General features: G+C 44.3%; 1 protein-coding gene across 2 annotated transcripts; it reads right to left on the reverse strand.

The window, feature by feature from the left end:
- Positions 1 to 705: 705 nt before the first annotated feature.
- LOC133381058 (E3 ubiquitin-protein ligase TRIM7-like) lies at positions 706 to 27,888 on the reverse strand. Of its 2 annotated transcripts, none has more exons than XM_061619508.1 (10): positions 27,792 to 27,888; positions 24,774 to 24,865; positions 20,332 to 20,354; positions 19,356 to 19,473; positions 18,209 to 18,346; positions 12,721 to 12,743; positions 8,508 to 8,642; positions 7,436 to 7,533; positions 4,501 to 4,533; positions 706 to 2,076 (listed from the first exon to the last, which is right to left on the reverse strand). In XM_061619508.1, exons 4-10 carry the CDS (start codon positions 19,368 to 19,370, stop codon positions 1,574 to 1,576), a joined length of 945 nt encoding a protein of 314 aa, XP_061475492.1. In that variant the 5' UTR covers positions 19,371 to 19,473; positions 20,332 to 20,354; positions 24,774 to 24,865; positions 27,792 to 27,888; the 3' UTR covers positions 706 to 1,573. The 2 variants fall into 2 exon arrangements, with proteins under 2 accessions (XP_061475492.1, XP_061475491.1); XM_061619507.1 differs by having other exon boundaries at positions 7,436 to 7,536.

Raw genomic sequence — 27,888 nt, forward strand, 5'->3', positions numbered from 1 at the left:
ACCAGGAGCACCTCTGTTTTGTCAGGATTTAATCTCAACTTGTTTGCCCTCATCCAGTCCATCACTGATGCCAGACACTGGTTTAGGACCTGTACGGCTTCCTTGGCTTCAGGTGGAAAAGAGAAATAGAGTTGAGTGTCATCGGCATACTGATGGCACCGAACCCCAAAACCCCGAACAACCTCTCCCAGCGGTTTCATGTAGATGTTGAATAACATGGGGGACAAAACGGAACCCTGAGGGACCCCATAGGTCAATGGCCAAGGGGTTGAGCAGGAGTCCCCCAGTACCACCTTCTGGGTTCGGTCCTCCAGGAAGGATTGGAGCCACTGTAACACAGTGCCCCCAAGTCCCATCTTGGCAAGGCGGCCCAGAAGGATACCATGATCGATGGTATCGAAAGCCGCTGAGAGGTCCAGTAGAACCAGCAGAGACACACTCCCCCTGTCCAGTTCTCTGCATAGGTCATCCACCAAGGCGACCAAAGCCGCCTCTGTCCCATAGCCAGGCCTGAAACCAGATTATTTATTATTTATTATTATTTATTAAATTTATATCCCGCCTTATGGCCAAAAGGCCCTCAAGGCGGCTTACAAAAACACGAATATAACACATCATAAAGCATAAATACAATAATGCAATTCTCAAAATTAAATAACAAATAACATTATTAAAAGAAAAGAAAAAACATTTAAATATGTCACAATAAGAGAACCAAACACTTTATAAAAAGGCCTAGATAAAAATCTTCAATTTCCCAGCAAATAAGTAGCGTTTTTATTTTTAACATGTAAATATACACAGTATATAAGTAGCCAAACAATAATAATAAACAACAAACTAATGAGAACATCTCAATAAATATACAATTAAACAATCCCCACACACTTCACAACAGTGTTTAACAAAAATATGCTATAGTCCAAATAACAGCAAAAATGAATCTCCAAAATTAAATCTTGACCCCCAAAACAACTAAAAAACAACTAACCCCAGTAGTCTATAGACATCCCGAGCAGCAGGTTCACGCACACATACACACACACGGTCTCTGGCCCCTTCAGCAGTTGCTGCTTTTGTAGCTGGTGAGAGACAGGGCCCTGCCCTTCCAGGCCAGGTGGAAATCAGCCAGAAATGCAGGGAGCAGGTCTTGCAGAAACTCACACAGGTAGATGGTCTCTGGCCCTTCAGCAGTTGCTGCTTTTGTAGCTGGAGAGAGACAGATTGAAATGGATCCAGATAATCCGTATCATCCAGGAATCTCTGGAGTTGGGCGACCACCACACGCTCTATTATCTTGCTTAAAAATGGAATATTGGAGACTGGCCGGTAGTTACCTAGTAGAGGGATCCAGGGAGGGCTTTTTCAGCAGTGGTCTTATAACTGCCTCCTTTAAGCATGATGGAATTCTGCCTTGTTGTAGAGAGGCTCCCCTGACCCAATCGACCAGTCCCCCTCTGGTACTTCTAATGAGCCGGCAAGGGTCCAGTACACACGTGGTGGCACGCGCCGCTCCAAGGATCTTGTCCATATCCTCGGGTAGAACAAGTTAAAAAGAATCCATTTTAATTGGTCAAACAGGCGCTGAAGTTACATCCTCAGAGACTGTAAAAAGGGGTAGAAGGGTCTGTCCTGAGAATGAGGCTGCTGAGAATGTGTGAAGAAGGGCTGCTGTATCAGCATCATAAAAGGCCACCCGACCTCCTTCGCAGTTCAGAGTCACTCGGATCCTTTTGGGGTTTTCACTCAGGGACAGAGGAAGGTAGTCAGGGGGGATGGAGGCCCTGTATTCACCATTCCACTTCCCCATCTCCCAGATCCATTCTTCTGGTCCAGAAATGACTTCATCCTTCCTCTTCACAGACTTCCTGGCAACCCCAACAATCCATGTCTCCTCACTCCCCACAGCGACTTCCCAGAAATGTCTGCCTGCCGTGAACCCCTCACGCCCCAGCACATATTGATGTATGTCAAATCTCTCCGGATTCTCAGCCAGGTCTGCATCTCTCACACTTTTACAATCATCGTACAGGATGAGTTCAGGATGGGCTGTGTCTGGATCGAAAGTTACGTTTGCTGCAAGAGGTGAAGCAGATGGAGAAGGGGAGGGGGAAGCAACATTAGCTGGGACACCGGCAACTCTGGAGCAGCAGTTGGATTGCTGATGGTCTTGTGGAGCACTCAATGATCTTTCTACCTATTGTAGCAATTATATTGGGCTGCGCTAGGTGCTGTGCGATTTTTAATTGTATTTGTGCTGCTTCTTTTATTTCTTGTATTATATTGCATTACAATTGGCATTCCACAGAATTCAAATCGTAATACAATTTAATAAAGGAAACAATACAAAATACAACTAAAAATAGTATGAATATTTAATGTGGGCATGCTGCTGACCAGCTGAATGAAGCTTGCAGACCAATGGTGGTACACAGGCCATAGTTTGGGAACCTCTGGTCTGGAAACTTTACAGGAAAAGCATTCCCTTTTGAGGCACTTGGACTTCCATGTCCTGCATTTGGTGTTGGGATGCTCCTCTCCTTTCAATAACAACACTTAACATATGTATAGTGCTTTCAAATGTTCAAAGCGTATCACATGGCATATCTAGTTATAATTGACCCTGTATTGTATTTCAGCTCTCTATTTTTGTTTTACTTATTTTATTTATTAGATTTATATCCCACCCTTTCTCTCAGTAGGAGCCCAGGGCGGCTAGGAGGACTGAAGCTGAAAGAGAGTGGACTGCTTAAGGTCACCTTAGGAGTTCATAGCTCAATCTTTTAGCCAACATTTCAACATGCTCCAAGCTAGAAACCTCTGCAAAAAGCAGGCCAGTCCAGGACAAAGAAAATACTCTCCTCTGAACTATGACCGAAGATTCGGTTATTTAAAGTATTGTAACGGGGACCCCAATCTCCGATTGGTGAGAAATTTCAGGGGTGCCAGCACATACTTCAAGTTTGGTTCATTGGAATGGTCACCAGAGACTGTTGATGCTGTTGTGATATACATTTAAATTATCCTAATTTTTTCCTGCCTTCATCCTTATCCGGGGCAGGGGGATTTTATTCCAAACCGGACTCTCCTCAGCCCCTGTTCCCTTTCCCCCCTCAATCAGTTTAAAAGCTGCTCTGTCACCATTTTTTATTTTAAGTGCCAACAGTCTCATTCCATCCTGGTTCAAGTGGACCTGGAGGCAGCACAGAGGGAGGGAACAAGTAATGAAAACCCTGCAACAGCCGGCTTTACGCTGCCCTTTTCTGCATCTTTTTGTAACGTCCAGCACCAGGCCAGGCTGGACCTCTGCCTTCACATCTCATGCCTTCTCCCATTTTGGGGGAGTTTGAAGACAGAAGTGTTGCTGGAAATTCCCTCCATAGTCCTGGTAAGCTGTGTGATGCCCTGTTTTTGTTACGGAGATTTCTGGCTAAATGGCTAGGGCATACCTGCAAGGTCCTGAAAAGGGGCATGCCTTTCAGAGAGCTGAGTTTGGGCTCTCTAAGGTAGCAGTTTTTTGAGTGCTGGGTAGGGATAGGATCCGTTGGCCGGTGCTGGTTCAAAAGCATTCCATCGATCTGAGTTCGTCATTTGTTCGCTAGCTGCTGCTTTTACCTACCTGGGTTTTTCCCCTTCCAAAAAATATTGATACTGATATTTTTATAAATTTATTTATTTATTAAATTTATATCCTGCCCTTCCTCCCAGAAGGAGGAATTTCAAAGGAAAAATCTATACTTTGAAAGGAAATATTGATAAATTAAAGGAAATGTCACTAAAATTATTGTTCTTAGTATCAATATTTTAGAGGCCTTTTTAAAAAAAATCCGTTTTCAAAAATAGCTACGGAAAATTGCTACGTAGAAATGGAATCTGCAACAACAGGGAACAAGTTAATTAATGGAAAATTTGGTACCAATCCAAACGGGACAGAATTCTAAGACATCCCTAGTGCTGGCTGCCTTGCTCCTGAGGTATCTCCTGAGGCATCCATCTGAGGCAGCGGATTTGGCTGTTTAAGTCAGGGATAGCCAAAATAGTCTTCTCCAGATGTTCATGCATTCCCATCAGCCTCAGCCAGGATGGCCGATGGTCAGGAATGATGGGAGTCCACCGAATATCTGGAGGGCACTATGTTGGCTATGCCTGGTTTAAGCTGTATGCTTCTACCTCTGCTCATATTTATAAATGTACTCAAGATATTAGAAAACACCATAAACCTCCAGTGATCTCCTTCCTAAGGAAATCAAGCTTGGGTAAATGCTGAGCTTGCAAACGCTGCTCACCAGTCAGAACCCCAGGGTGGTGGTGTAGTGGGAATGTGACATCCCAGGTACAATTTATAGTTCCTTGAAAACTAAGAAGTATACATACGTCAAACATGGAAGTGCTACCCAGGGAAGCTGAGAGTCAGACAAACCAGCCCTAACCTCACCAACAGACTGGTCTTTCATGGAAAGACCTTGTCTCTCATGTGAATTTGAAAACACTGAAATTTACCTTCTTGCGGCGGAAGTCCAGAGATCAGCATGTCTGGGGAAGAAAAGGGAATAGGAATTTAGCATCATGCCAGGGTAATGCTTACAGCACTGTAGCTGAGTGCAGGTGAAGATCGCACAAACATACCATTTTATCAGTCCTCAAGAGTGGAAGGAGGTTTGGATGAATTCAGGCCTCCATATGGGGTGGGGGTTTTAAAGGGGAGGTTCTAGCCCAAAGGTGGGGAACTAGATCCAGTCACCGCTCATGGACCACGTTTGACACATGGGGTGGATTCTTGGTGGAGTTTTGGAGTGGGGGCAGGATTACCCTCCCCTCCCCACTTGAGACCCCCCTTCATGTGGTAATAGTTGTTTTTAAAATAAAGCTTCCATTAGCACCATTGTAAACTCTTTTTAAACCTATTTTTAATGTGGTGAGGCCATGGGTCAGTTAGAGAGGTTCCCCACCCATGGCTTTGGAGAGGTTCCCACTCATGACCTAGAGCAGGGACTGACAACCCCTGGCACTTGCTGGTGCTATGGTGCCCACGAGGACTTTTCTTGGCACCCTCTGTATTTTTGAATGTTGGGGTGGTGGTGAATGGCAAAGCAGTTGTTGGGAGCTGGAAGGGCTGGTCCCCTTGCACTCCAGTTGGTATGGAAGGATGTTGTGGGGGGGGGAGTGGCACTGATGACTCCCCTGCTCCCCTAGTGGCCCACCCTGTTTGTTTGCTTCTCTGTTGCTTCCCGGCCCTATCGAGCTGCAGGTGAGCACTTGCTTTGCCCCATGAAGGGATTCTGTTTTCAATGCTGGGGGGGGGGGGAGAGAAGGAGGGACGACATGATAGGGACAACCTTATTAGCTTGTTGTTGCTAATCATCATGTGGAGCTAGCAGCACACACATTTCCTTTACCCATGGAGAGGCTTTTCTGAATGGACGTGTGTGCACTCAAGAATACTCTCTCTCTCTCTCTCTCTCTCTCTGTGTGTGTGTGTGTGTGTGTGTGAGTGAGTGAGTGAGTGAGATGTATATGTGAGATTCAAAAGAGATTGTTGAGGGGGAAGCACCAACGACTCTACTCTCTCTCAATGTGTTATGCCATGCCCTCTCACAGCAGCCATGTTGCTTTATGCCACACACACCCAAGGCAGCCATGTTATGACCCTCCCCATCAGCTATGTTGTGACTGGCACCCAAAGCACTTTGTCAAAATTCAAAATGTGCCACTGATCCAGAAAGGTTGGCAACCGCTGACCGAGAGCCTTTCACATAGACTTTTATAAACTATAATGTCTAGTATAATTATACAGCCACAAGAGTGGTTGTATACTATAGCCAGCATGGAGTTTTCGCATTTCACAATGTTAAATTGAAAACACCCCCCATGCAATCCTGATGCTTCCCATAAGCTCATTTCAAAACAAAACCGTACAAAACTTAATAGTCCTGAACTCATAAATGCTTGCTTAACAACCCTCTAAGTTTTCAAGCCGATGCACAAAACACTCAGAGAGAATTGAGAGTTCAAAGTGTAAAAAGAGAGAGAGAGAAAAAACAGACCCCTTTTGGACTTTTTTCTGTCAGAGTTCTCATATTTTGTTGAAATTAAGTAAATATCAGCCATGTTCACAAAATGCCTGTAATCCTATTACTGATCTTGCTCCATACTCTGACCTTCATCTTCTGCAGTTTAAAAGTTTAAAAAATATGTAGCTGATTTTTAATTAATTTAAGAAATTTAGCACTGAACTCAATGACAAGCCCAGGCATGCTCAGTAAGAATCAAATGTCAGTGTTCTAAAAGCCAGACTCATAGCTGCTTGGCTAGGCTAATCAGGGGCCATACCCATACCAGTCCTTTATTTCACTTTAGACAGTCAAGGCTTCCCCCAAAGAATCCTGGGAAGTGTAGTTTGTGAAGGGGACTGAGAGGAGTCTCCTATTCCCCTGACAGTGGCGAGAGTGGTTTGACAGTCAGCCACTCTGATTGAAGAATCTCTCCTTGACAGGGTGTCTCCTAGCAACTCTCAGCACCCTTCACTAACTACACTTCCCAGGATTCTTTGAGGGAAGTCATGACTGTCTAAAGTGAAATAAAGGTCTGGTGTGGATGTGGCCAGGGACAGCTTTGGTTTAAATTTGGGTGGGAGGCTACATGTGCCTGCTGTAGAATAAAAAGGTTGGGGAAACCCTGGAAAAGAATGATACTGTTCACAATGTTTTCCTTTTGGAAAGGAAAGGGGCTTCCCCTCTGCCCAGTGCCCACCCATCCAATCTCCTCCTCCTCCTCCAGGACAGTTTTACCTATCTTAAGCATGATTGCGCAGGAGTAAATCCCACTGAACTCAATAAGCATGCAAATGACCAAACCTGCCCTTCCATCCTCCTCCTCCCTCCCATCACCTCCCTTTTGTCTCTTCCATCCCCCTTCCTTTGCCCCCCCTTCCTTTGCCCCTCCTTCCCCATCCCCATCTCCTTCCAATCCCCTCCTTTCCCCTCCTCCTTACCTCCCCTCTCCCCTCCTCCCTCATGGTCAGTTTTACCTATCTCAAGCATGATTTCACGTGAGTAAATCCCACTGAACTCAATAAGCATGCAAATGATGAGACCTACCTTTCCTCTCTTTCCCCTCTCCTCTCCCTTCCTCCTCCCTTCTTCCTCCCCTCCCCTGCAAAACCCAGCCCTCCCTCCCTCTCTGCTCCCCCCCCCCGTCAGTTTTACCGGTCCTATGCATGCTTGCACAGGAATAAATCCCTCTGAACTCAATAAGCATGCAAATGATCAATCTATTCTCAGCAAACTTGCACAGGATCCCATTTCTTACCTCCCGGACTAAAAAGCAGAGAAATTGATAGAAATATCTGTTGGCTATAGGTAAGTTCTTAAACCGCAAGTTTTTTTGCCTGTTAGTGCATTTCCATTCTTTATTCTAAAAAGCTCTTCTTCATTACCTTTGAATTGCTTCATGATGCCCTCTAGAAAGGGATTTATGTCAGACAAGTCCCAGATCCACGACATCAGCACAGGGGGAAAAACCACCAATTGACACCTGCTTTGAAGAAAAAATTGAAAACCCAGCAGCTCATCATCCCAATCTGAGAAGCCCAATGATTTATTCTGATGTGAATTCTTCACATCATAGATATATAACTGAGATCAAGGAATCTTACTGCGGGAGATGCTCTAGCTGTGGATTTCCTGCTGTGAGCAGGGGGTTGGACTCGATGGCCTACAAGGCCCCTTCCAACTCTATGATTCTATGATTCTACTATGGTGAACAGCTGCATCCAGAAGACCTGCGGATCTATAGAGTATTTTGCAGAAACACACAAACACTTTGCTTCCATAATATATATAAGCAAATATATTTATTTATTTTGGCCCATTTCTATACTTCTTGACATACAAAAAAATCTAAGCTGTGTACCGCAAACTAAAACAATGCCAGAACAAATGTTACAAAAATATACAATAAAACCCATTAGTACACATTACTAATATACTGATATCAACCCCTTCTCTTTCTGACACACCACCCCTCCTCCTGGCTCTCTGCCTATCCACCCTGGCTCTTACCCAGAGTCCAAACGAACTCACAGATCAGATCTCCCACAACATCTCACAACAAAGGGGGTTCCTGGAACCTGCTGACATTACTCTAGTCTCTCCCTCTAGGTTTGCTTTCATGGCCAGGCGTCACCAAGCTGGATGGAGCTGCCTCAAGCTGCCCACAGCTGTGTCCCATTCATCACTCAAATCAGCTGCGCTGCACAGTTCCAGGCCACAGCTGGTTTGGTCTGGTGAGTTTCCTTTTCTAGGGGGTCCAAAGAATGGCAAATAGGACACCCCCCCACTCACAGTTCTTTCTCTGCTCACCTCTCCGCTTCCAAGTGTGAATATATGTTTGAGGATAAAAAAGAATATATGTGATTTCATTAGACCAATTTTCCTGCCATGGAGGAGGGGATCCTTAGATGGGTTGTCCCTCCCACTTGCTCTACATGCAGGATTAGGAACACTTACCCTAGAGTGGGAAGGTGGCCAAGCCTAGTTCCTTCCTCTCGAATTTTCACAGTATGTCTTCGGCGACGGCAATATCTCCCATTCAGGCTGACTACTTTGGCGTCTTGGCTCCCTTTCTGTTTCCTTCCTCCCAACCTGTGGGGACAAAGGTCAGGACAGAGATTAGGGCCCACTCACGCTCACAGTGGTCTCTTCACGGCTCCACATATTGGGGACTGGATTTTTCAGCAGAGCCAATAGGGGTCCAGACTGCCCACAGTGGCAGATCTGCCCCCTTGGAGGAGACAGGCTCCAGCCAGAGTCAGGAAGACCCAGTAGGCCTGGTGGAAAGGCTGGCCTCGTCCAGCAACCACGCCAGGACCAGGACCACCCCACTGGGGAGGGGGCAGTTAGGGATCTGCTGGAGCGAGGGAGGATGTTCTGGTGAGTCAGGAGTGTACGGGAGAGGGACTGTGATAGGTTTCCCTTACCACACCAATAGGGATGGGGAGAAATTTGATTCAGTTCATATTTAAAACTGAATCTATCAATATAACAACATAAGAAGAGTCTGCTGAATCAGGTCAAAGACCTGTCAAATTCACACTTTCTGAAACTGTATGAGAATCGAAACAGCCATTCTTCAGAATTCACACTTATCCGAATTTTGCAATGCAGTTTTCCAACCAAACAATGTTTACAACATTTCATATTTTAGGGGGAAGTGAGAGTGAACATGGTGAAAATAACATACAAAAATGCATTATATTAGGAGAAGTTGCTTCAAAATGTATAGATTAGTCAAGACTTCATACAAAAAGGCGTTTATCAGGAGAAATTTGCACTAAAATCTGAAGAATTTTCATGAAAATTTTCCTTTTTTTAAAAATAACAAATTGCTGCAGAAATGTGGAGAAACGAAAGGAAACAGAAGAAATTTGACAGAACCAAAACTGACCGATCCCTCCCTACCCACCAGTCACTGAAGGCAAGGCACTCCATCCAGAATTCTGTCCTTGAATTTGGCAGATTATAGTTCAAGACTGGTGTGTGTGTGTGTTACTTCTTTGGAAAGGGAAAAGCTGAGTTCAGACCCCTCAAGCGCTAGCCAGGACCTGCTGCTTCAGCCTGTCTGCCTCAGCCGCCAGGAAAAAAGATGGAGAATGCTCTTCTCTTCACCCCCCACCATATTTTGATGCAGAGGGGGAGCACTTTAAGCTGTATGGGGTGTTGGAATGTATGAGGTTCAACTCCACCTTGTGGGTTGAGGCTGCATGGGGCTCAAAGGAGTAGCTAGAGAGGAGACCTCTTGGTTGCTAGGATATACCTATCCCTTTGATCTCCTGCTGTCTCTTCCTTCCTGCTAGACTGATATGCAAAAGATGTTGATCCCAGTTCCTTTCCTCCTTCCCAGTTCTTCTTCTTTTCTTGAGAGGGGAGCAGACATCTTTCCTTTGTCTCTCTCCTCTCGTCCAGCATGAGGGCAGACCCTGGGATCAGAGCCTGCTGCTCCAGCTTAGCTAGTTAGCTAGATATAGGACTCTTTCCTATCAAACATGTACTTCCAGAATAAAGTAGTTATTTCTTATTTTAAAGCTTAAAGTCTCTGTCTGACTAATTTGCAGGGAAGGTAGAATCTTAGCAAAGATTCAAACACACACACGTAAGCTCGCTCAATACTCTCCGTTCCGCTATGCAACTCTCTGCAGGGTCCTACAGGACATTGGGCCCAACGTTCTATATGGGGCATGGTCATACAAGCAGCAATGGTTGGCCAACCCATGGAGGCTGGAGCACTGTGAGGAGAAGAGCCATGAGCTGGGGGAGCGGCCATAGTGTAGTGGCACATTCAGAAGTGCAGGGTCCCTTCATGATAGTCACACCATGGCCCCTTTTTCATTTCCCTTCATCTCCCTTGCTCTCCATGTGGTCACTGAGTCCACACCCCACCACAACAGATGTCCCTAGATGCTAATCAGCATGAAACTGGAGGCTGAGTGTCAGCTATTGAGAAGAGCCTTCTCAGTGGAGGATTCACCTTTCACTCTGATGGGCTCCAATCAGCATGAAAGAACAAGGACTCTTCTCAGTGGCTAACACACTCCGCTTTTATGCTGATTGGCTCATACATAGGGACCCTGGCTGAGACCCTGCTCCCAAAAAATTAAAAGGTCTATGACCTCCCACAACCATGGACAACTACACCCCTGGGAGGGAAGCAGAGAAGAACCACGTACCAAACCAGCCTTCTTTGATCTGGAGGCTGTCATCTCAGCGGGGCGTGGGGTTCAGGAAGAATAGCTAGTGCTGATGGGGTGGAGGGAACTGGCTCTGTTTTCCCCCTCCCTTAAGAAAAGGGGAGCTCTCCACAGATTATTATTATGTAATTTATATACCGCTTATGGCCATACTACCCTGAACACGCCCAATGTTGTCTGATCTCGAAAGCTAAGCAGGGTCAGGCCTGGTGTATGTGTGTGTGTGTATATATATATATAAATAAAAAGAGTCATAGGGTCGCTATAAGTTGTAATCGACTTGAAGGCATATAACAACACAATTTATATAGCGCCTTTTAAACAGAGACCTTACTCCAATCTGTGTCTGTATCAGAATTGCTTTTTAAGATGTTTTTAAAGCTTTTTAAAAAATATGTTTTTAAAGATGTTTTGTTTTAATATGTTTTAAAGTCTGTTTTTAAGGTGTTTTAGAATGTTTTTAGTGTTTTGTCTGATGTCCTGGGCTCCTTCTGGGAGGAAGGGCGAGATACAAATTTAACAAATACTGTAGTAATAAATAATAATATATGCCAAAATGGCTTCTAAACCGTTTACAACTATAAAATAAATTATAACACCCATGAGGGGCAGCAAGGAAGCTCCCTTGACTTTGTGACCAAATATCTGCCCCCCCTGTTGGGCAAGACATGCAAAATAGTCAATGTGGCCCCTGTGGGTGGAAAAGGCACATGATATAGGTCTGGTCACTGGGAGGAGGAGTTCAGAGGTGTTCCCCACAACTAACGTTCCCAGGTATGTGATGCCATTCCCAAACACCTTTTGGATGTGCTTTTGGTTGAGTGGGGTAACGTTAAGAGCGGTAGGGGGGTGGGAAGAGTATCAAGCCAAAGAGCGTAGCAGCAAAGAAATTTTGCTCTTTACCCAAGGTGATTATAGATAAAGGGAAGGTGTTGCAAACTGATGACCCAGTCTTCTCTCTGGTATTGGGCGCAGAGATGGCTCAGGATGGGGAGGAGTTTCCGGGGGGGGGCATCTTTAGAAGGGCCCATGATTTATGATTTATTTATTATTTGATTTATATCCCGCCCTTCCTCCCAGCAGGAGCCCAGGGCGGCAAACAGAAATGCTAAAAACACTTTAAAACATCATAAAACAGACCTTAAAATACATTAAAACGTTAAAAACAAATTTTAAAAAGCTTTAAAAACATCTTTTAAAAAGGGTTAAAAACATATTGTTAATACACACACACACACACATGCATGATGCATAATCTCTGGCCATTAGGGCAGCTGCCTATTCTTCTTCTATTTTATGGGCGTGAGGGTTACCCCAGGAAATGTTCATCTCAAACAAGGAAGGGCTGAACAAGGTTCCATCTGTGCTACACATTTAAAGCAATATCATCCTACTTTAAACAGTTATGGCTTCCCCTAAAGAATGCTGGGAAATGTAGTTTGTTAAGGGTGCTGAGAGCTGTTAGGAGCCCCTACTACCCTCATAGAGCTACAATTCCCAGGGGAGACAGACTGATTGTTAAACCACTCTGGAAGTTGTGGTTCCGTGAAGGGAACAGGGGTCTGCCAACACTCTCAGCAGCAATCTTAACAAACTACAATTTCCACCGTCGTTTGGGGGAAGTCATGACTATTTAAAGTGGTATGGCAGTGCTTTAAATATATAGTGCAGATGGGGCCTAAGTTGGTAGCCTTCATGGCAAACACCAGCCCTGAAATCAGAACTTATAAAAATGGAAAGAGCCAGGCTGGGAGTCCTAGGATGAGAAGGACCTTGAGTTCTTTGTGTGCATGAGGGCCAGAGGTGGGAGAAAAAGGGTATTTACAACTACAAAAAGAGTGTCCTTATTTTTATCTGTGATTATTTTGGAGGGGATGATGAAAGTCCTATATTCACTCCCTGGGAGATTGGAGGGCCATATTGTTCCCCCATGAAACAAACGTTTTCCCAGGAACACAAAGGAGGATTCCACTTACCTCTGCCAGAAGCTTCCAATACCCTGGAGGGAAAAAGAGAAAGAACTCAGTGGAGCTATTTCCATGCAGAACATGGTCTTGAAGCAGACAGGTGCATCTACTGTGACAATCCACTGGTCTACCGCAGGAGTGGCTGTGGTGGTGGGGTGGCGCCGTGGTGGTGGGGCACCGGTGTGGTAGTGGGGCGCTGCCGTGGTGCTGCTCTCCCAGCACCATAGTTGCTCCTGCTTACCTGGACAATGCAGGGGCATTTGGCAAGGCTGGCGCTATGCAAGCCCACCAGTAGACCCAATCTGGCACTCCCGCTGGTGGGCCTGCACATCCCTGATGTCACTGTGACCCTGCCCTACCACCAGACCATCTGAGGAAGTGGCAGAGAAGCTGGTGTCAGAAATGCGGCTTTGCAGTGTTGTCCCACTGCTCTTGGTCCACCATTGAGCTTCTAGGGCATGATGAGGATAGGCTTGTTCATAGAATCATAGAGTTGGAAGGGACCTATACAGCCATCAAGTCCAACCCCCTGCTCAGTGCAGGAATCCAAATTAAAGCATACCCAACAGGTGGCTTGTCCAGCTGCCTCTTGAACGCCTCCAGTGTTGGAAAGCTCACCACCTCCCTAGGTAATTGGTTCCACTGCCATACCACTCTAACAGTTAAGAAGTTTTTCCTGATGTTGAATTGAAACCTGGCTTCCTGTAACTTGAGCTCATGATGTGGTGTCCAGAACTGGATGAAGTACTCAAGATGAGGCCTAACCAGTGCTGAATAGAGGGGAACTAATATTTCACACGATTTGGAAACTATACTTCTGTTAATGCAGCCTAAAATAGCATTTGCCTTCTTTGCAGCCACATCGCACTGTTAGCTCATGTTCAGCTTGTGATCAGCAACAATCACAATATCCTTCTCACATGTAGTATTGCTGAGCCAAGTATCTCCCATTTTATAACTGTGCATTTGTTTCTTTTTCCTAGGTGTAGAACTTTGCACTTATCCCTGTTAAATTTCATTCTGTTGTTTTAGCCCAAGTAGAGAGCCAGTGTGGTTGTAGTGGTTAGAGTGTTGGACTATGACCTGCGAGACCAGGGTTCGAATCCCCACACAGCCATGAAGCTCACCTTGGGCCAGTCACTGCCTCTCAGCCTCAGAGGAAGTCAATGGTAAGCCACCTCTGAATACCGCTTACCATGAAAACCCTATTCATAGGGTCGCCATAACTTGGAATCAACTTGAAGGCAGTCCATTTCCATTTCGTTTTTAGCCCCATGCTCCGGCCTATCACAATCACTTTGAATTTTGTTTCTGTCTTCCAAGGTATTAGCTATCTCTCCCAATTTTGTAATCTGCAAATTTGATAAGCATTCCTTGCCCCTCCTCATCCAAGTCATTAATACATGTTGAAGATCACTGGGCCCAGGACTGAGCCCTGCAGTACCCCGCTCATTACATCCCCCCTAGTTTGAGAAGGAACCACTGATAAGCACTCTTTGAGTACAATTCTGTAGCCAACTGTGGATCCACCTGACAGTTGTTCCATCCAGCTTGTTAGTCACTTGTTACCCAAAGGTCTCCCAGCGACTTACAACAATGGCTTACTGAAATTCCAGAATCCTTTTTTTAAAAATGAAAAAAGTCATATGTTCAATGCAACACGGTCTCTACATATGAGCACAGGGCACGTGAGACTTTTTTATACAATGTTAACAGCAACAGAGGATTTAGCTAGGCGCTTCCTTGATTCTTAACCATAGCCACTGACTGCCAAACACCATGTTTGAACAAAGCTATTCAACCTGGCCACTTTTCTTTTAGAGAAAATGCAGCTGAGTGGTGGTGGGGTGATCAGGATTGCGGGCCACTGCTGTTTGCCTGATGAAAAATCACCCACTACCTAGCTGCTGTTGGCCCCTGAAGATATTGCCTGCCTATGGCAAAGTTAAACATACTTGTTTAAATGCATAACGCTTTCTCACATGTAGTTTGGCCAAAATGAGTGGGGGCTCTAACTCCTTGATATGCAGAAGGCACCGAGCACCTGAAGTGCCTCCGTGAGGGCCCTGACAGAACTTCTGTTACTGTTCACACTGAGAAGAGGATTCAAGAGGCATTTTGCTCTTTCTCTGAATCTCATGGGAGAAAGAAGTTGACATTCAGAATGAGGGAGGGGATACCATGGGATAGGAAACTATGCTGGCAGATACATAAGAATATTATACCCGCTTGACGGCTTTGATCTGCAGAACTGGCACTGTTACAGGTGCCACACAATGTTCATTCCACTCTTGTGAGGAATCAATCTTTTGGTGTGGCAGCACCTACGCTTTGGAACTCCCTGCCTATTGACATCAGCCAGGTGCCTTTGCTGTACATTTTTCATGCCTGCTTAAAACATTTTTGTTCAGGCAAGCCTATCCAGACATGTAGAAGCTGACATGTTTTAATTTGCTTTAAACTACTGCTTTTAATTATACAGTAGGGCCCCGCTTTCCGGTGTTCCGCTAATGCGGTGGCTTTGATTTCACTTTTTTAAAGCTGATTTTGCAGTTTTGCGACATTTTGGCGTCATTTTTGCGCAACGGCACCATTATATTCAATGGGGTTCCACTTTACAGCGATTTCTGCTTTACGGCGGGGGTCTGGAACGGAACCCGCCGTATAAGCGGGGCCCGCCTGTATTTTCTTTTTTTTTTTAAAAAAAGCTTGTTTTTAAATTGTATTTTATTACAACGTTGGTTTTTTTTGTAAACCACAAAGGTTCTATTTACAATCAAGCAGTATATACTTTGTCAATCAATCAATCAATCAATCAAGTATAAGAAGCCCAGAACAGGCCTAGTAGATCAGGCCAAAAGCCCCTCTAATTCTTCAGCCTAATGCTTCCCACAGTGGGCAAGGAAATGCCTCTTGGGGAAGCCCACAAACAGGACATGAAGGAGCCCCTGCATCAATCTATTTCTCTGAATCCAAGTTATCAGTACAATACGTTTTTATGGCAAGGAGGAATCAAAAATGGTATCCCCCTGCCTACAATCTGAAGTGGCGTTACCATTATTATTAATAATTCTATTTCTTACCCACTCTTCATCATAAGGTCCCAGGGCGGGCTACAGCAATTTCAAAATACAGTGGTAGGTATTCAACTAACTTTTTTATATTAGTGCAAGGATTAGCACTAGTGCAATGGGATTTCTCCCCTCTCCTACCTTCCAAGCCCCCATAAAATCTGCCCCAGAAGATTGAGGGAACCCCCAGAACAGATTTAGGGGGTGCACAGGGGAAGGAGAGCGGGATATTGTGCTGTCATGCAAGAAGTCCTTGTGTTGACAGAACCTTAGCGCTATGTTGAATACAACCCATTATAAAAATCAGTTTAAAACTGTTGGAAGTGGGGCAAGAGCAACTCCTGTTTTGTTCTTTTGTTTATGTTCCAGAAGGGAGATAGAGTTAGGGTCCTCCATATGGATAGGCTTGTTTACCTGTGATGCTCTGACTGACTTCCTCCCAGCTACTAGACTGTTACGTCTTTAGGGAAGGTTACCTGCCCCTCCTCCCTCCTCCCTCTGCCCTTTCCGCCCTTCTCTTCTCCGACTGTCTGAGAGAGAGGAGACACCCTTTTGTCTCTGCTCTCTCTCTCCTAGCCATGAGGTCAATTCCCATGCCTGGGCATTGTGCCTCCAACTTAGTTAGTTAGTTAGAACTAGGTATGCCTTTCCTATCCACTATGTATTTCTATAAATAAAGTAGCTTTTCTTAATTTACCAAGTCTCAGTGATGCTGATGCAGGGTAAAAGCCTGCTTTCTTAGGCAAACGCACGCACACGCTGGCACACTTGCTTTTCCACATCCACTGTTACTCTCTGCTGCTGCTGTGCTCCTTAAACAAATTTAGCACACACACAGCAACAAAAACCAATTATAGTCAAGATAATATCTCTCTCTCTCAGGTGTCAAAGTCCACAGTAAAGAGCTGCATTGTCAACATGTATTGGAAACTATAAAATGAAAGTACCAGATACATTTCTGTGGGGAGGGAATTCCAAATTCCAGAGCCAGTTGGTGTAGTGGTTACAGCATTGGACTATGATCTGGGAGACCAGGGCTCAAATCTGCATGGCCATGAATCTCACTGGGTGACCTTGGGTCAGTCACTGCCTCTCAACCTAACCTACCTGAAAGGGCTGTTGTGAGGATGAAACGGAGAGAACCATGTACGCCACCTTGAGCCCCTTGGAGGAAAGGTGGGATATAAATGTAATTAAAAATAAAGTAAAATAAAATAAAATAAGCTGAAGGGCTGCCACAGAGAATGCCCTCTCCCGGGGCCGTTACTCCCTGAAATTCTGAGGCAGAGGGTCTACCAAGAGGGCTCCCTCAGCTATCTTTTTTTTAAAGTTTTTGTTAAGTTTTCAGAATTAAACCACAAAAATGCATTAAAAAAACTAAAACCATTAACAAAAATATACTACATATCAGTTTATGTGTGAAAAATTATCTATATCTATATCTATCTATATCTATCTATCTATATCTATCTATCTATCTATCTATATCTATATGTCTATATCTATATATCTATATCTATATATCTATATATATAAGGATTTTTGAGCAAGATGAGATTACAAAATGCCTCTTAAAAGCAAAGAAACGCACAATGAACAACCACCACAAATGTTTGGGGAGCAAATTATACCAGAAAGATTTGTGTCCTTCAGAGGTTTGAGCAATCCACCTTGCTCTGAGGTGAATACAATAAGAGGAAACCAAGTACTCCCAAATGTATCTCGTGTTTTTGAACTTTGTTCCACTCTATTAGCTTCCGTCAACTTCTCTGCTAGAGCTGGCTCCCATACCTTTGATCACCAGCCCTGTATCATGAATGAGGAGGTATATCACCAACATTTGGCAATTTCTAGACATACCACAGCCAAGGGAAAAGCAATCAAAATTTTGTGCAGCAGGTTGGTCATCACTTCTGGGTAAAGAGAAGACCCAGCTCTTGATCCATGGAAATGATTTGATTTACAATTGCTGAGATTTCCTGGAATACCCGTTACCAGAAAAACTGAGTAACTTGGCATTCCCACCACATATGGAAGTAACTTCCTCTACCCCCACAACCCCTCCAACACTTTTCTGAGAGCACATTATGAATTTGTTATAGTTTAACTGAAGTGCAGTACCACCTATACACAATCTTCAGCTACCGAACCCATGCTGAAATTATCTTTAGGGTAGGTTTGACCCACATCAGTTTCCACTGAGCGTCACCAATTTAAACATTCAAATCACCCCCACTTTGCCTGTAGACCTGACAAGAACAGGATATAGTCTCTTAGTAAAGTCCCTCCGCCAGTCTTAACATCTGAGAGGGTCTGCAGGGAAGCAGGTGGTCTTTCAGATACTTGGGGCCTAAGTCGTTTAGGCTTTAACCATTAATGTGAGCACCTTCAAATGAATACACTCTCACCGCATAACCAGACCTCACCTGCAGGAGTTCAATCACTGGCTCCTGACGCTTCTCTTCCATCTCCCGCATGATACTGTCAAGACTGGAGAGTTCCTCAGAGAGTCTCACCAGATGCTCATCCCTTTTTGAGGTAATCTCCTTCTGTACTTCTTTCATCTGCACCAAGATTTAATTAATTTTTTAATTAAAATGATTTATATGCAGGCAAAGTTTATGAAGTAATGCAGATCCACAAAATATATCTAAAGCACATCCAAGTCGCATTTAAAGGGATGACTTCCCCCAAAGAATCCTGGGAAGTGTTAGATTAAGTGTTCCTTACCCAGGGTCTCTAAGCAGGTGAGAAGGATGTTCCCATCAATTCAGCTGGACCCAGAAAGATGATTTCTATCTTAATTTTCAACAGGAGAATTTTTTTTGTTTGACTGGTATGCTCCAAGCAACTGTGGTTGATGCTTAATGTACCATGCCTGGTGTTAATGTATCTGTAGATCTGTCATCTGAATGTATTATTGATTTTATTTTAATTTTATTATTACATGTATATCCCACCTTTAACAGCTGGTATAGCACAGTGGGGAGGACAGCCTGGCTAGGAGTCCAGAGTCTGTGAGTTCAACTCCCAGCTCATGTCTTCTGGGTGTCAAGGGCCAGCTAAAGATTACCCCACAGTGAGTGGCTCAGGGGTTATGTGCCCTGCCAACTGTGCAGCTGTGAGCAAGCTGTATAGTCCGAAGGAGCCCAGTTCCCCCCAGCTGGCAGTTGTAGACAAGGAAGGGGCTGGCTTGTGCAGCAGTGGCAGGCTGAGCAGGCCCTAGCCAGCTGGGGAGGACTAGCCTCAGAGGGAGGCAATGGTAAACTCCCTCTGAATACCGCTGACCATGAAAACCCTACTCATAGGGTCGCCATAAGTCGAGATCGACTTGAAGGCAGCCCATTTCCATTTTCATCCCACCTTTCCTACAAGCTCAGGCTGGCGTACATGGTTCTCCTCTGTCTCCATTATATCGTCACAACAACCCTGGGAGGTAGGTTAGACTGAGAGACAGTGCCAGGCCCAACTCTTTCATTTTCCTGTCCCTGCTAAGATTATAAATGACCTGGAGCTCTTCCTGCACACTTTTTAACCTCCATTGTAAAACCATTGCAGCCCTTTCTTCATTACCTCTAATTGTTTCATGACACTCTCCAGGAAGGGATTTATATCGCAGAATTCCCAGATCCTCCACTTGAATGCAGGAGGAAAAACCACTGGAGTCTCAAACTTCTCCTTTTCCTGAGACCTGGTGGAGGAAAACAAAGTCAGCTCACATGCCATGAGATGCAAGTAATGTTCTGCAAAGCCAGATGTCCCTTCGTGATGTCAGTTCTCCACATCACAGATATGTCATGGAGTATTGAGATCAGGGTATGGCAAAAAGCAGCATCTAGATGACACGTGCATCTATAGGGTATTTGAAAAACACACACAAACTAATTTGCTTCCATAATATATAGAAGGAAATCAATGAAGGTATGTTTGAGGGTAAAGAGGGAGATATATGAAAATTAATTTGTTGAAGAAGAATAAAACTATAGGTTCCTTAGAGAGAGAAATCTTAGTAAGTCTGTGCAGCTGCCCCCCATACAACTCAGAGCTCAATTTCAGCTATTTGCATCAAGCCCAGATCCAGTCCCGATAGATTTGGATCCCTGAAATCTGAATCTTCGGCACTCTCTTTAACTTGCACGCACCTTGGGGACATGGTAGCCCCTCAAGCTTGACTGTGTATTATACAGCGTATGTGTGCTGTTTGTGTACTGTGTACCATCTGCTGGACTGTGCTCAATGTACTCATAAGACTTACTGACACACACAACTGACACGCACAAGAAAAAGTATTAATGAACAGAGACACAGAAAACAGATCATAGCTGTAAATAAACGTATCCTAAAAAACTAGGGCTGAAATTGGGATGGGGGATAAGGCAAGTGTGATTCTGCCTAGATAACTAAAACACTACAGCACAGACAATTTTTTTCAAAGCGGTTATATTTTGGAGTGGATGATGAAGTCCTTAATTGGAAAGGAAAACTGGAGGGTGAGTTCACAGGTTAAGAACTTTCTTAGCATCATAAAGGGGCAATTTCAGTCACTTACCTCTGCAAAAAGCTTTTAATATCCTGGAGGGAAAGAAAGAAAAAACTCAGTGGAGCCATTATTGCACAGAGCCCTGTGGTCAGTTTTAATTACTCAGCAGTTTAAGTACAGATGGTTGGCCAAGCACAAAACAGGTTGGCAAAAAAGTTGCCTGCATGAGGTGCCCCAAGCCCACAATCAATGGCTGTGTGGAAGTACCAGTAGGTAATAGAAGAAGATATCAGCAGCATGAACCTGGCCCCTTTGCTTCTCGGGAAGGTGAAGGAGACCCTGCAAGGTTTGAAGTCAGCCTCACTCTGGAGGCTGGGGTGAAACTTCAAAAAATCAGGTGGGAATGTGGTGGCAGGATAAAGTTTACCACGTCAGTCTATGGCTGGTGTATCACATTTATGAATTGTGCCCTACATTTAAGAAAAAAGTCCCTGCAAGTTCAAAACTAGAATTGGAAGGATGGGGTGAGGCTAGAGGAGGGATCACCAAGCCTTTTAGGCCTGTGGGCAGATATGGAATGCTGAGAGAGTGCTAAAGGCAAGAAGCCCAGGGCCTCTGGTCTCTGGCCATTTTCCCAGATGAGGAACAAACAAAAAGGGAGAATGCAGGCACCCACATGCTCCCAGATTCTTTACTCTTCCATACAGCCTGGGTAAATTCAGATGCTGGAAATTAAAATGGATCCTTTTGAATTCAGACCATGGTATTCCCGATCTCTATGTTGGACAGTTGAAAGTTGGACAGTGAAAAAGGTGGATAAGAGAAAAATCAACTCATTTGAAATGTGGTGCTGGAGGAGAGCTTTGCGCATACCATGGACTGCAAAAAAGACAAATAATTGGATGTTAGAACAAATTAAACCAGAACTATCACTTGAAGCTGCAATGATGAAACTGAGGTGAAACTGGATCCCTTTTTGAATATTGATGTTACATTTGCCACTTTCCAGTCCTCAGGCACGGAGGAGAACCCGAGGGACAAGTTACATATTTTAGTTAGCAGATCAGCAATTTCACATCTGAGTTCTTTGAGAACTCTCAGGTGGATGCCATCCGGGCCCGGTGATTTGTCAGTTTTTATATTGTCCATTAAGCCTAGAACTTCCTCTCTCATTACCACTATTTATAATAATAATAATAAAATTTTATTTCTAGGCCGCCTATTTGGCCGAATTAACGGCCACTCTAGGCGGCGTACATAGACCAAAATATAACATAGAGTAAAATATAACATATAATACAAAACAACAATAAGTATACTCAATCCAAACCTACCCACATCATACAAAAATTTAAACTAAATTAGACAGAGATCTCGAATGCCTGCCTAAAAAGCCATGTTTTCAGTTCTCGATGGAAGCCTGTCAGGGAGGGGGCATGGCGGAGATCATAAGGCAGAGAGTTCCAGAGGGCGGGGGCCACAATTGAAAATGCCCTCTCTCTGGTCCACACCAGCTTAGCTGTTTTGACTGGTGGGACCGAGAGAAGGTCTTGGGAGGCTGATCTCGTTTGGCGGCCTATCTGGTGATGCTGAAGGCGTTCCTTCAGATAAACTGGACCAAAACCGTGTAGGGCTTTAAAGGTTAAAACCAACACCTTGAATTGGGCCCGGTAAACAACTGGTAGCCAGTGCAGATCTTTAAGTACTGGAGTGATATGGTCTCGGCGGCGGCTGTTCTTGATCAGACGTGCCGCCGCATTCTGTACCAGCTGTAATTTCTGGACCGTCTTCAAGGGTAGCCCCACGTAGAGCACATTACAATAGTCTAAGCGAGAGGAGACCAGGGCATGTACCACCCGTGGGAGCAGATGGACAGGGAGGTAGGGTGGCAGCCTCTGTATCAAATGTAATTGATACCAAGCTGCCCGGCTCACCGCCATGACCTGAGCCTCCATGGACAGCTGGGAATCAAGAACAACACTGAGGCTGCGAACCTGGTCCTTCAGGGGCAATCTTACCCCATTCAACACCAGGTCAAAATCACCCAACCTCCTCCTATCTCCCACAAGCAGTACCTCGGTCTTGTCGGGGTTCAGCTTCAGCCTGTTTCCTCCCATCCATTCACTTACGGCGTCCAGGCACTTGGAAATGGTATCCACAGCCATCTCTGGTGAGGACTTAAATGAGAGATAGAGCTGAGTGTCATCCGCATATTGGTGGCACTGCAGCCCAAATCTCCTGATGATGCCCCCCAGCGGCTTTATATAGATGTTGAATAGCATGGGAGAGAGGATAGAGCCCTGTGGCACACCACAATTGAGAGACCAAGGGTCTGAAACCTAATCTCCCAATGCCACCTGCTGGTGCCTATCAGAGAGATAGGAATGGAACCACTGTAAAACAGTGCCTCCTATTCCCATTCCCCTCAGGCGATCCAGGAGGATACCGTGGTCAACGGTATCAAAAGCCGCTGAGAGGTCCAGGAGGACGAGGAATGTATGTTCACCCCCGTCCAACGCCCTCCTCAGTTGTCTCAGTTCCTCAGAATCCCTTCCTGCAAATGTTAGTTCAGGTTCAGGGATCTGCCCTATATCTTCCACTGTGAAGACAGATGCAAAGAATTCATTTAGCTTCTCTGCAATCTCCTTATCGTTCTTTAGGACACCTTTGACTCCCTTATCATCCAAGGGTCCAATCGCCTCCCTAGATGGTCTCCTGCTTTGAATGTATTTATAGAATTTTTTGTTGTTGGTTTTTATGTTCTTAGCAATGTGCTCCTCAAATTCTTTTTTAGCATCTTCTTGCTAAATGTCTTCTTGCATTTCTTTTGCCAGAGTTTGTGTTCTTTTTTATTTTCTTCATTCGGACAAGACTTCCATTTTCTGAAGGAAGACTTTTTGCCTCTAAGAGCTTCCTTGACTTTGCTCGTTAACCATGCTGGCATCTTCTTGGCCCTGGCGGTGCCTGTTCTGATCTGCGGTATGCACTCCAGTTGAGCTTCTAATATAGTGTTTTTAAACAACTTCCAAGCATTTTCGAGTGATGTGACCCTCTGGACTTTGTTTTTCAGCTTTCTTTTTACCAATCCCCTCATTTTTGTGAAGTTTCCTATTTTGAAGTCAAATGTGACCGTGTTGGATTTTCTTGGCAATTGGCCATTTACATGTATTCTCCTTCTATAATGGCCAGGATCGACCTTGCATTCTTACGATTCTGGAAGAAACTTTCTGTAGCAGACCCTCCCTCTTTGTCTAAATTATGCTGGGTACACCAGATGGAACATGGAGGCTGGGCGGAAAATATTTTTGCTCTAGGTCTACAATATCTTCTCACCCCTTCTCAAATTGGCAACCTTAACTCGAAGTCACTACGCAAGCAGATCTTTGAACATGAGGTAAAACAAGATAGTTCAAGGATCGCATCTTCCCGCTTTTCCCAATGGTTTTCCCTTATTAAACCAAATAATATATGGCCTAAATATTTAGATATTCTGACAAGGGCTCCTCAATGAAGAGCCTATACTGAACTTCATTTTCAAGTGATGGCCACAGTGCTCTTACAAGGAAGATACCTAGGCATCCCATACGAGGATAGATCATGCATAGCAGGGTGCATGGTCCCAGAGGATCTGTTGCATTATATGCTAGATTGCCCAATGTTCTCTATCCCAAGAGCAAAATATCTAGCTCCATTAGTCCAGGCAAAAAATGAGTTAAACAGATCTCAGAAACTGATTTTTTTATTATCAGCAGTAGAGGCAAATGTAATAATTTCCACTGCAAACTTTGCCCTGGCTGCGAAGAAGCTCAGAGCCAACTACGTTAAGAATATGTTGTAAATAACCTTTTTAAGCTCATGTTATTTTAACCTATTATTTTATTCTGTATTATGTTTATATGCTTATATTTCTTGTGTAATAGCCTTTGGCTACAAACAATAAACTATCTACCACCATGTATGTTTAATTTAATAGCACTGTGGTCACTGCTCCCAATCGGTTCAACAACACTTACATCTTGCACCAGGTCCCGGTCCCCACTGAGGATTAAGTCCAGGGTTGCCATCCCTCTGGTCAGTTCCATGACCAACTGGTCTAGGGCATAGTCATTTAGAATATCTAGAAACTTTGCTTCTTTGTCATGACTGGAACACATATGCGGCCAGTCTACGTCTGGGTAGTTGAAGTCACCCATTACTACCACATTTCCTAGTTTGGATGCTTCCTCAATTTCATATCTCATCTCAAGGTCTCCCTGAGCATTTTAATCAGGGGGATGATAGATTGTTCCCAGTATTAAGTCCCTCCTGGGGCATGGTATCACCACCCACAACGATTCTTAGAATGTTCATGAACATTTCCTGTTGGAGAATGAGGCCGTCGTAGGAATAAGGCTGCCTTGTGTGTGTGTATGTATGTGTCTTTCAATTTCTGCATTTGATTTTCCCCAAGATATTATTTCTAGACTAAGAATACTTTTTTCTTTTTACTTCCCAGTATCAGCAACACTTACAAGCAGGTCTTGGCTTTTTCTGCGTCAGCTTTGCAGGCCACAATCTTCTCTCTCTTCTGCCTCAAAGACTCCAGGCAATGCCAGATTTGATCCTAAAGAGAAAATATAATTCCAGTTGGTTTCTTTTTTGAGGTTTATTGGGTGTATTGAAATCAAAATTGCAAAAGAGAGAGGCAAGATGAATGATATGCTTCTCCCTGCCCCCCTTTTCTGAAGGTCTCCTGCCCCTTCTGTGGCTGTGAACACACCAGTAGCCAAACCAGTTTCCATTAGCCACATCTGGAGGGGGAACGGGTTCATCTGCCGATCAGTTTCAAAATCTCTTTGAAGCTGAATTTTTTTTAAAAATGGACTTGAGCTGATCCCACCAAGTTTTGGGGTGCAAGGGGGTGGGTTTGACTAGGGTCATGTGTCTCCCTTTTTCAGAAGAGAGAGGTGCACTGGAACCAGCAGAACAATAAGTGTGTCTCTACCCTGTATTCCATTTTAGCATACATTACAGTCAGTGGGTGGAATTGGATGGGTGACTGAGTCTAGCGCGTTGTGATGGAGCAGGGGAAGGCTCCCTAATGCCTTGGGAAGAGAATACATTCAAGAAAGAGAGAACATAGACAAGTGCTATGAACAATGGTATAGCTTTATTGTTTTCGTTAGTCAAAGTGATGGGGCATGCAAGCCTCCAACCTCGTATGGTCAGATCTGGCGGTCCACATTGGGATAATTATCTGGAAAACAATTCAGGACAATAACCATTTAATATATGCTTACCTCCCTAGAGCATTATAGGTACCATAACTCCTATTGTCAACTGCACTATTTTCTCTCATTGTTTTGTACGTTATTCTTGTTTTGTATTCTGTTCTACCCAAAATCAATAAAAACATTATTAAAAAAAAAGAGAGAGAGATCATAAGAACAGCCCTGCTGGATCAGGCCAGCAACCTGTGAAACAGTGGTCGGCCAGATGCCTCTCGGAAGCCCACAAGCAGGAGATGAGCACATCAAATTTCTTCTTTTTGTCAGTCCAGAATCTTTCAGCTTCCAGATTCATTGGATGGCCCCGAATTCTAGTATTGTTAGAGAAGGAGAAAAACTTCTCTCTCCCCCCACTTTCTCCACACCCTGCATGATCTTAAACACCCCTGCCATGTCCTTACCCAAAACTATAAAGTCTCAAATGTTCTAACCTTTCCTCATAGGGGAGTTTGAAAAAGAAAGAGACAGATTAATGTATCATAGAAATGATGACTGTTTTCCCTTTAGAGTTAGCAAGTGTGTGAAAAGGTCGAGTTAACTCTGAGCGCAGACCTGAGGTGCAGGAGTCTTGTACATGTCACAAATGAGGTTATGTAATCCGACTTCACCCTTCGGCAGGGAGTGTCAGGTGGGCTTTATGTTGCACATAAAACCAGGGCTGAAGGGTCTCTCCTGAGAATGAGGCTACTGAGGTTGTGTAGAGAAGGGCTGCTCTATCAGCATCGTAAAAGGCCACCTGACCCCCTTTGCAGTTCAGAGTCACTCGGATCCTCCGGGTCAGTTTACAGTACTTACGGTACTGTACTTACTTTGCACTGGCAAGGAGTCAGCATACCCCTCGGTTTGGGATAGTTAGAAAAAACTAGCTTGCAGCGACTTAGTTCCTGTTCCCATTTTTGCTGAGTTAATGGAAGAGGTTTATGAAGCATCCTGCCATACGGTGGCTTATCGATGTTCAGTTCGTTCAATGCATGCTGCCATGGGTCTTGTATTTCCTTACTAAAAACCCCACTGTCCGTTTTCATAGTCAAGCATGCTAGTTGAAGTGGAGCCACGTCTTCTGGAACAGAAGGAGGTAAGAGCGGGTCAGAGCAGGGGCTTAAGTCAGTTTCTGTAGATTGTATCTTGCCAGTCTGCGAACTTGATTTTTGTGTCTTTGCCAGCTTAACGGAGGGCTGTTGAGTTTCTTCCATAATCTTGAAAAGTTTCTTAAAGTTTAATCCTTTCTGCCGCTTTAAGGATAGACAGGTGTGGAACTTGTGAAATTCAGCTATCACCACTAGCAGAGCACAGCTTTCAGTCAGGAAATTTTTAATTCGTTCAAGATCATCATTTAGCAGTAGCAGATGTAATTTCAATTCAGAAGGATGGATACTCTTTACCTCCTTGCTTTCTGTTTGCCTCGATAAGGAAGAAGTTTTCAGAGGGCTAAAAACTTTGCCAGTCATTGTTGAAGCAGCAGGTGCTAAACGTTCATTACTGCTCAGATTCCAATCATAGGCTGTAACTTCCTTATCCTCCACAAGAGGGGGGTCCTTCAACTCACCATCTGTTTCTGAAACTTGTGGTAAGGAATTTGAGTTGCAACCTAATCCTGGATTTTTTAAAAATGATTTTCCTGGGAGAGTATCAATTAAGGCAATTTCTGCTGCAAGGTCTGTTCCCAGGGGAGGCTTATCATATAGATATAAATCACATTTATTATGGACTACAGTCCAATAGTGAATAAATTGCAATTGGGTTGGGTCCGTATGCTCAAAATCAACCCCATGTTGAGGAGAGGATCTTCTGGCTCCGTTAATCCTACTATCTTCTTTCTTTGGAAAGTAAGAACTTATGTCAGCTTGTCTCGTTCTTTTCTTCTGTGGGGAGATTGAGCCGGTTAAGATTGTTGCTCCCAGCAACCTGGTTGCCTGCCTGGTACGAACCATAGCCTCTGAATTCCGGGCTGAGGCTACTGAATAATGCCTCCACTTAGATTAGAGATAAGTTGTAATTTTCTGCAGTATAACAGTAATATAGTTGAAGAATAGTCAGTTTTCCTCCCCCTCTCGTACTAATTAACCATCATTCATCCCAGATCCCTAGTTCAGAGTAAGAAGAGATATGGGGGGGGTGTCTTCATCCTTATCTCTCCAGTGTTTTTCCCGTTCTCGCATCCAGCAATCATTTATCACTCTCTCATACAACTCCTGAAAAGCTGCACACTCCAGGAGTTAATTTGCTGTTGTTTTAGCCAGCTTTATCGAGATCAAAGCTTACCAGGCAAGAAAAGGCACAAGACTGTATCCGGAGGCTATTACAAACGCAGCTAGCCCGCCGCCATCTTTTTTCTGTCTCCCCACACAGTCATGAATCT

Source organism: Rhineura floridana, chromosome 3 (genome assembly GCF_030035675.1).
Source record: "Rhineura floridana isolate rRhiFlo1 chromosome 3, rRhiFlo1.hap2, whole genome shotgun sequence".
Lineage (NCBI taxonomy): Eukaryota > Metazoa > Chordata > Lepidosauria > Squamata > Rhineuridae > Rhineura > Rhineura floridana.

Coding starts and splice junctions, on each gene's coding strand:
- LOC133381058 (XM_061619507.1), bottom strand. Junction 12,744..18,208: donor CAGTGATTGAACTCCTGCAG/GTGAGGTCTGGT, acceptor TTTTCCCTCCAG/GGTATTGGAAGCTTCTGGCA. Junction 7,537..8,507: donor GGCCACCTTCCCACTCTAGG/GTAAGTGTTCCT, acceptor TTTTCTTCAAAG/CAGGTGTCAATTGGTGGTTT.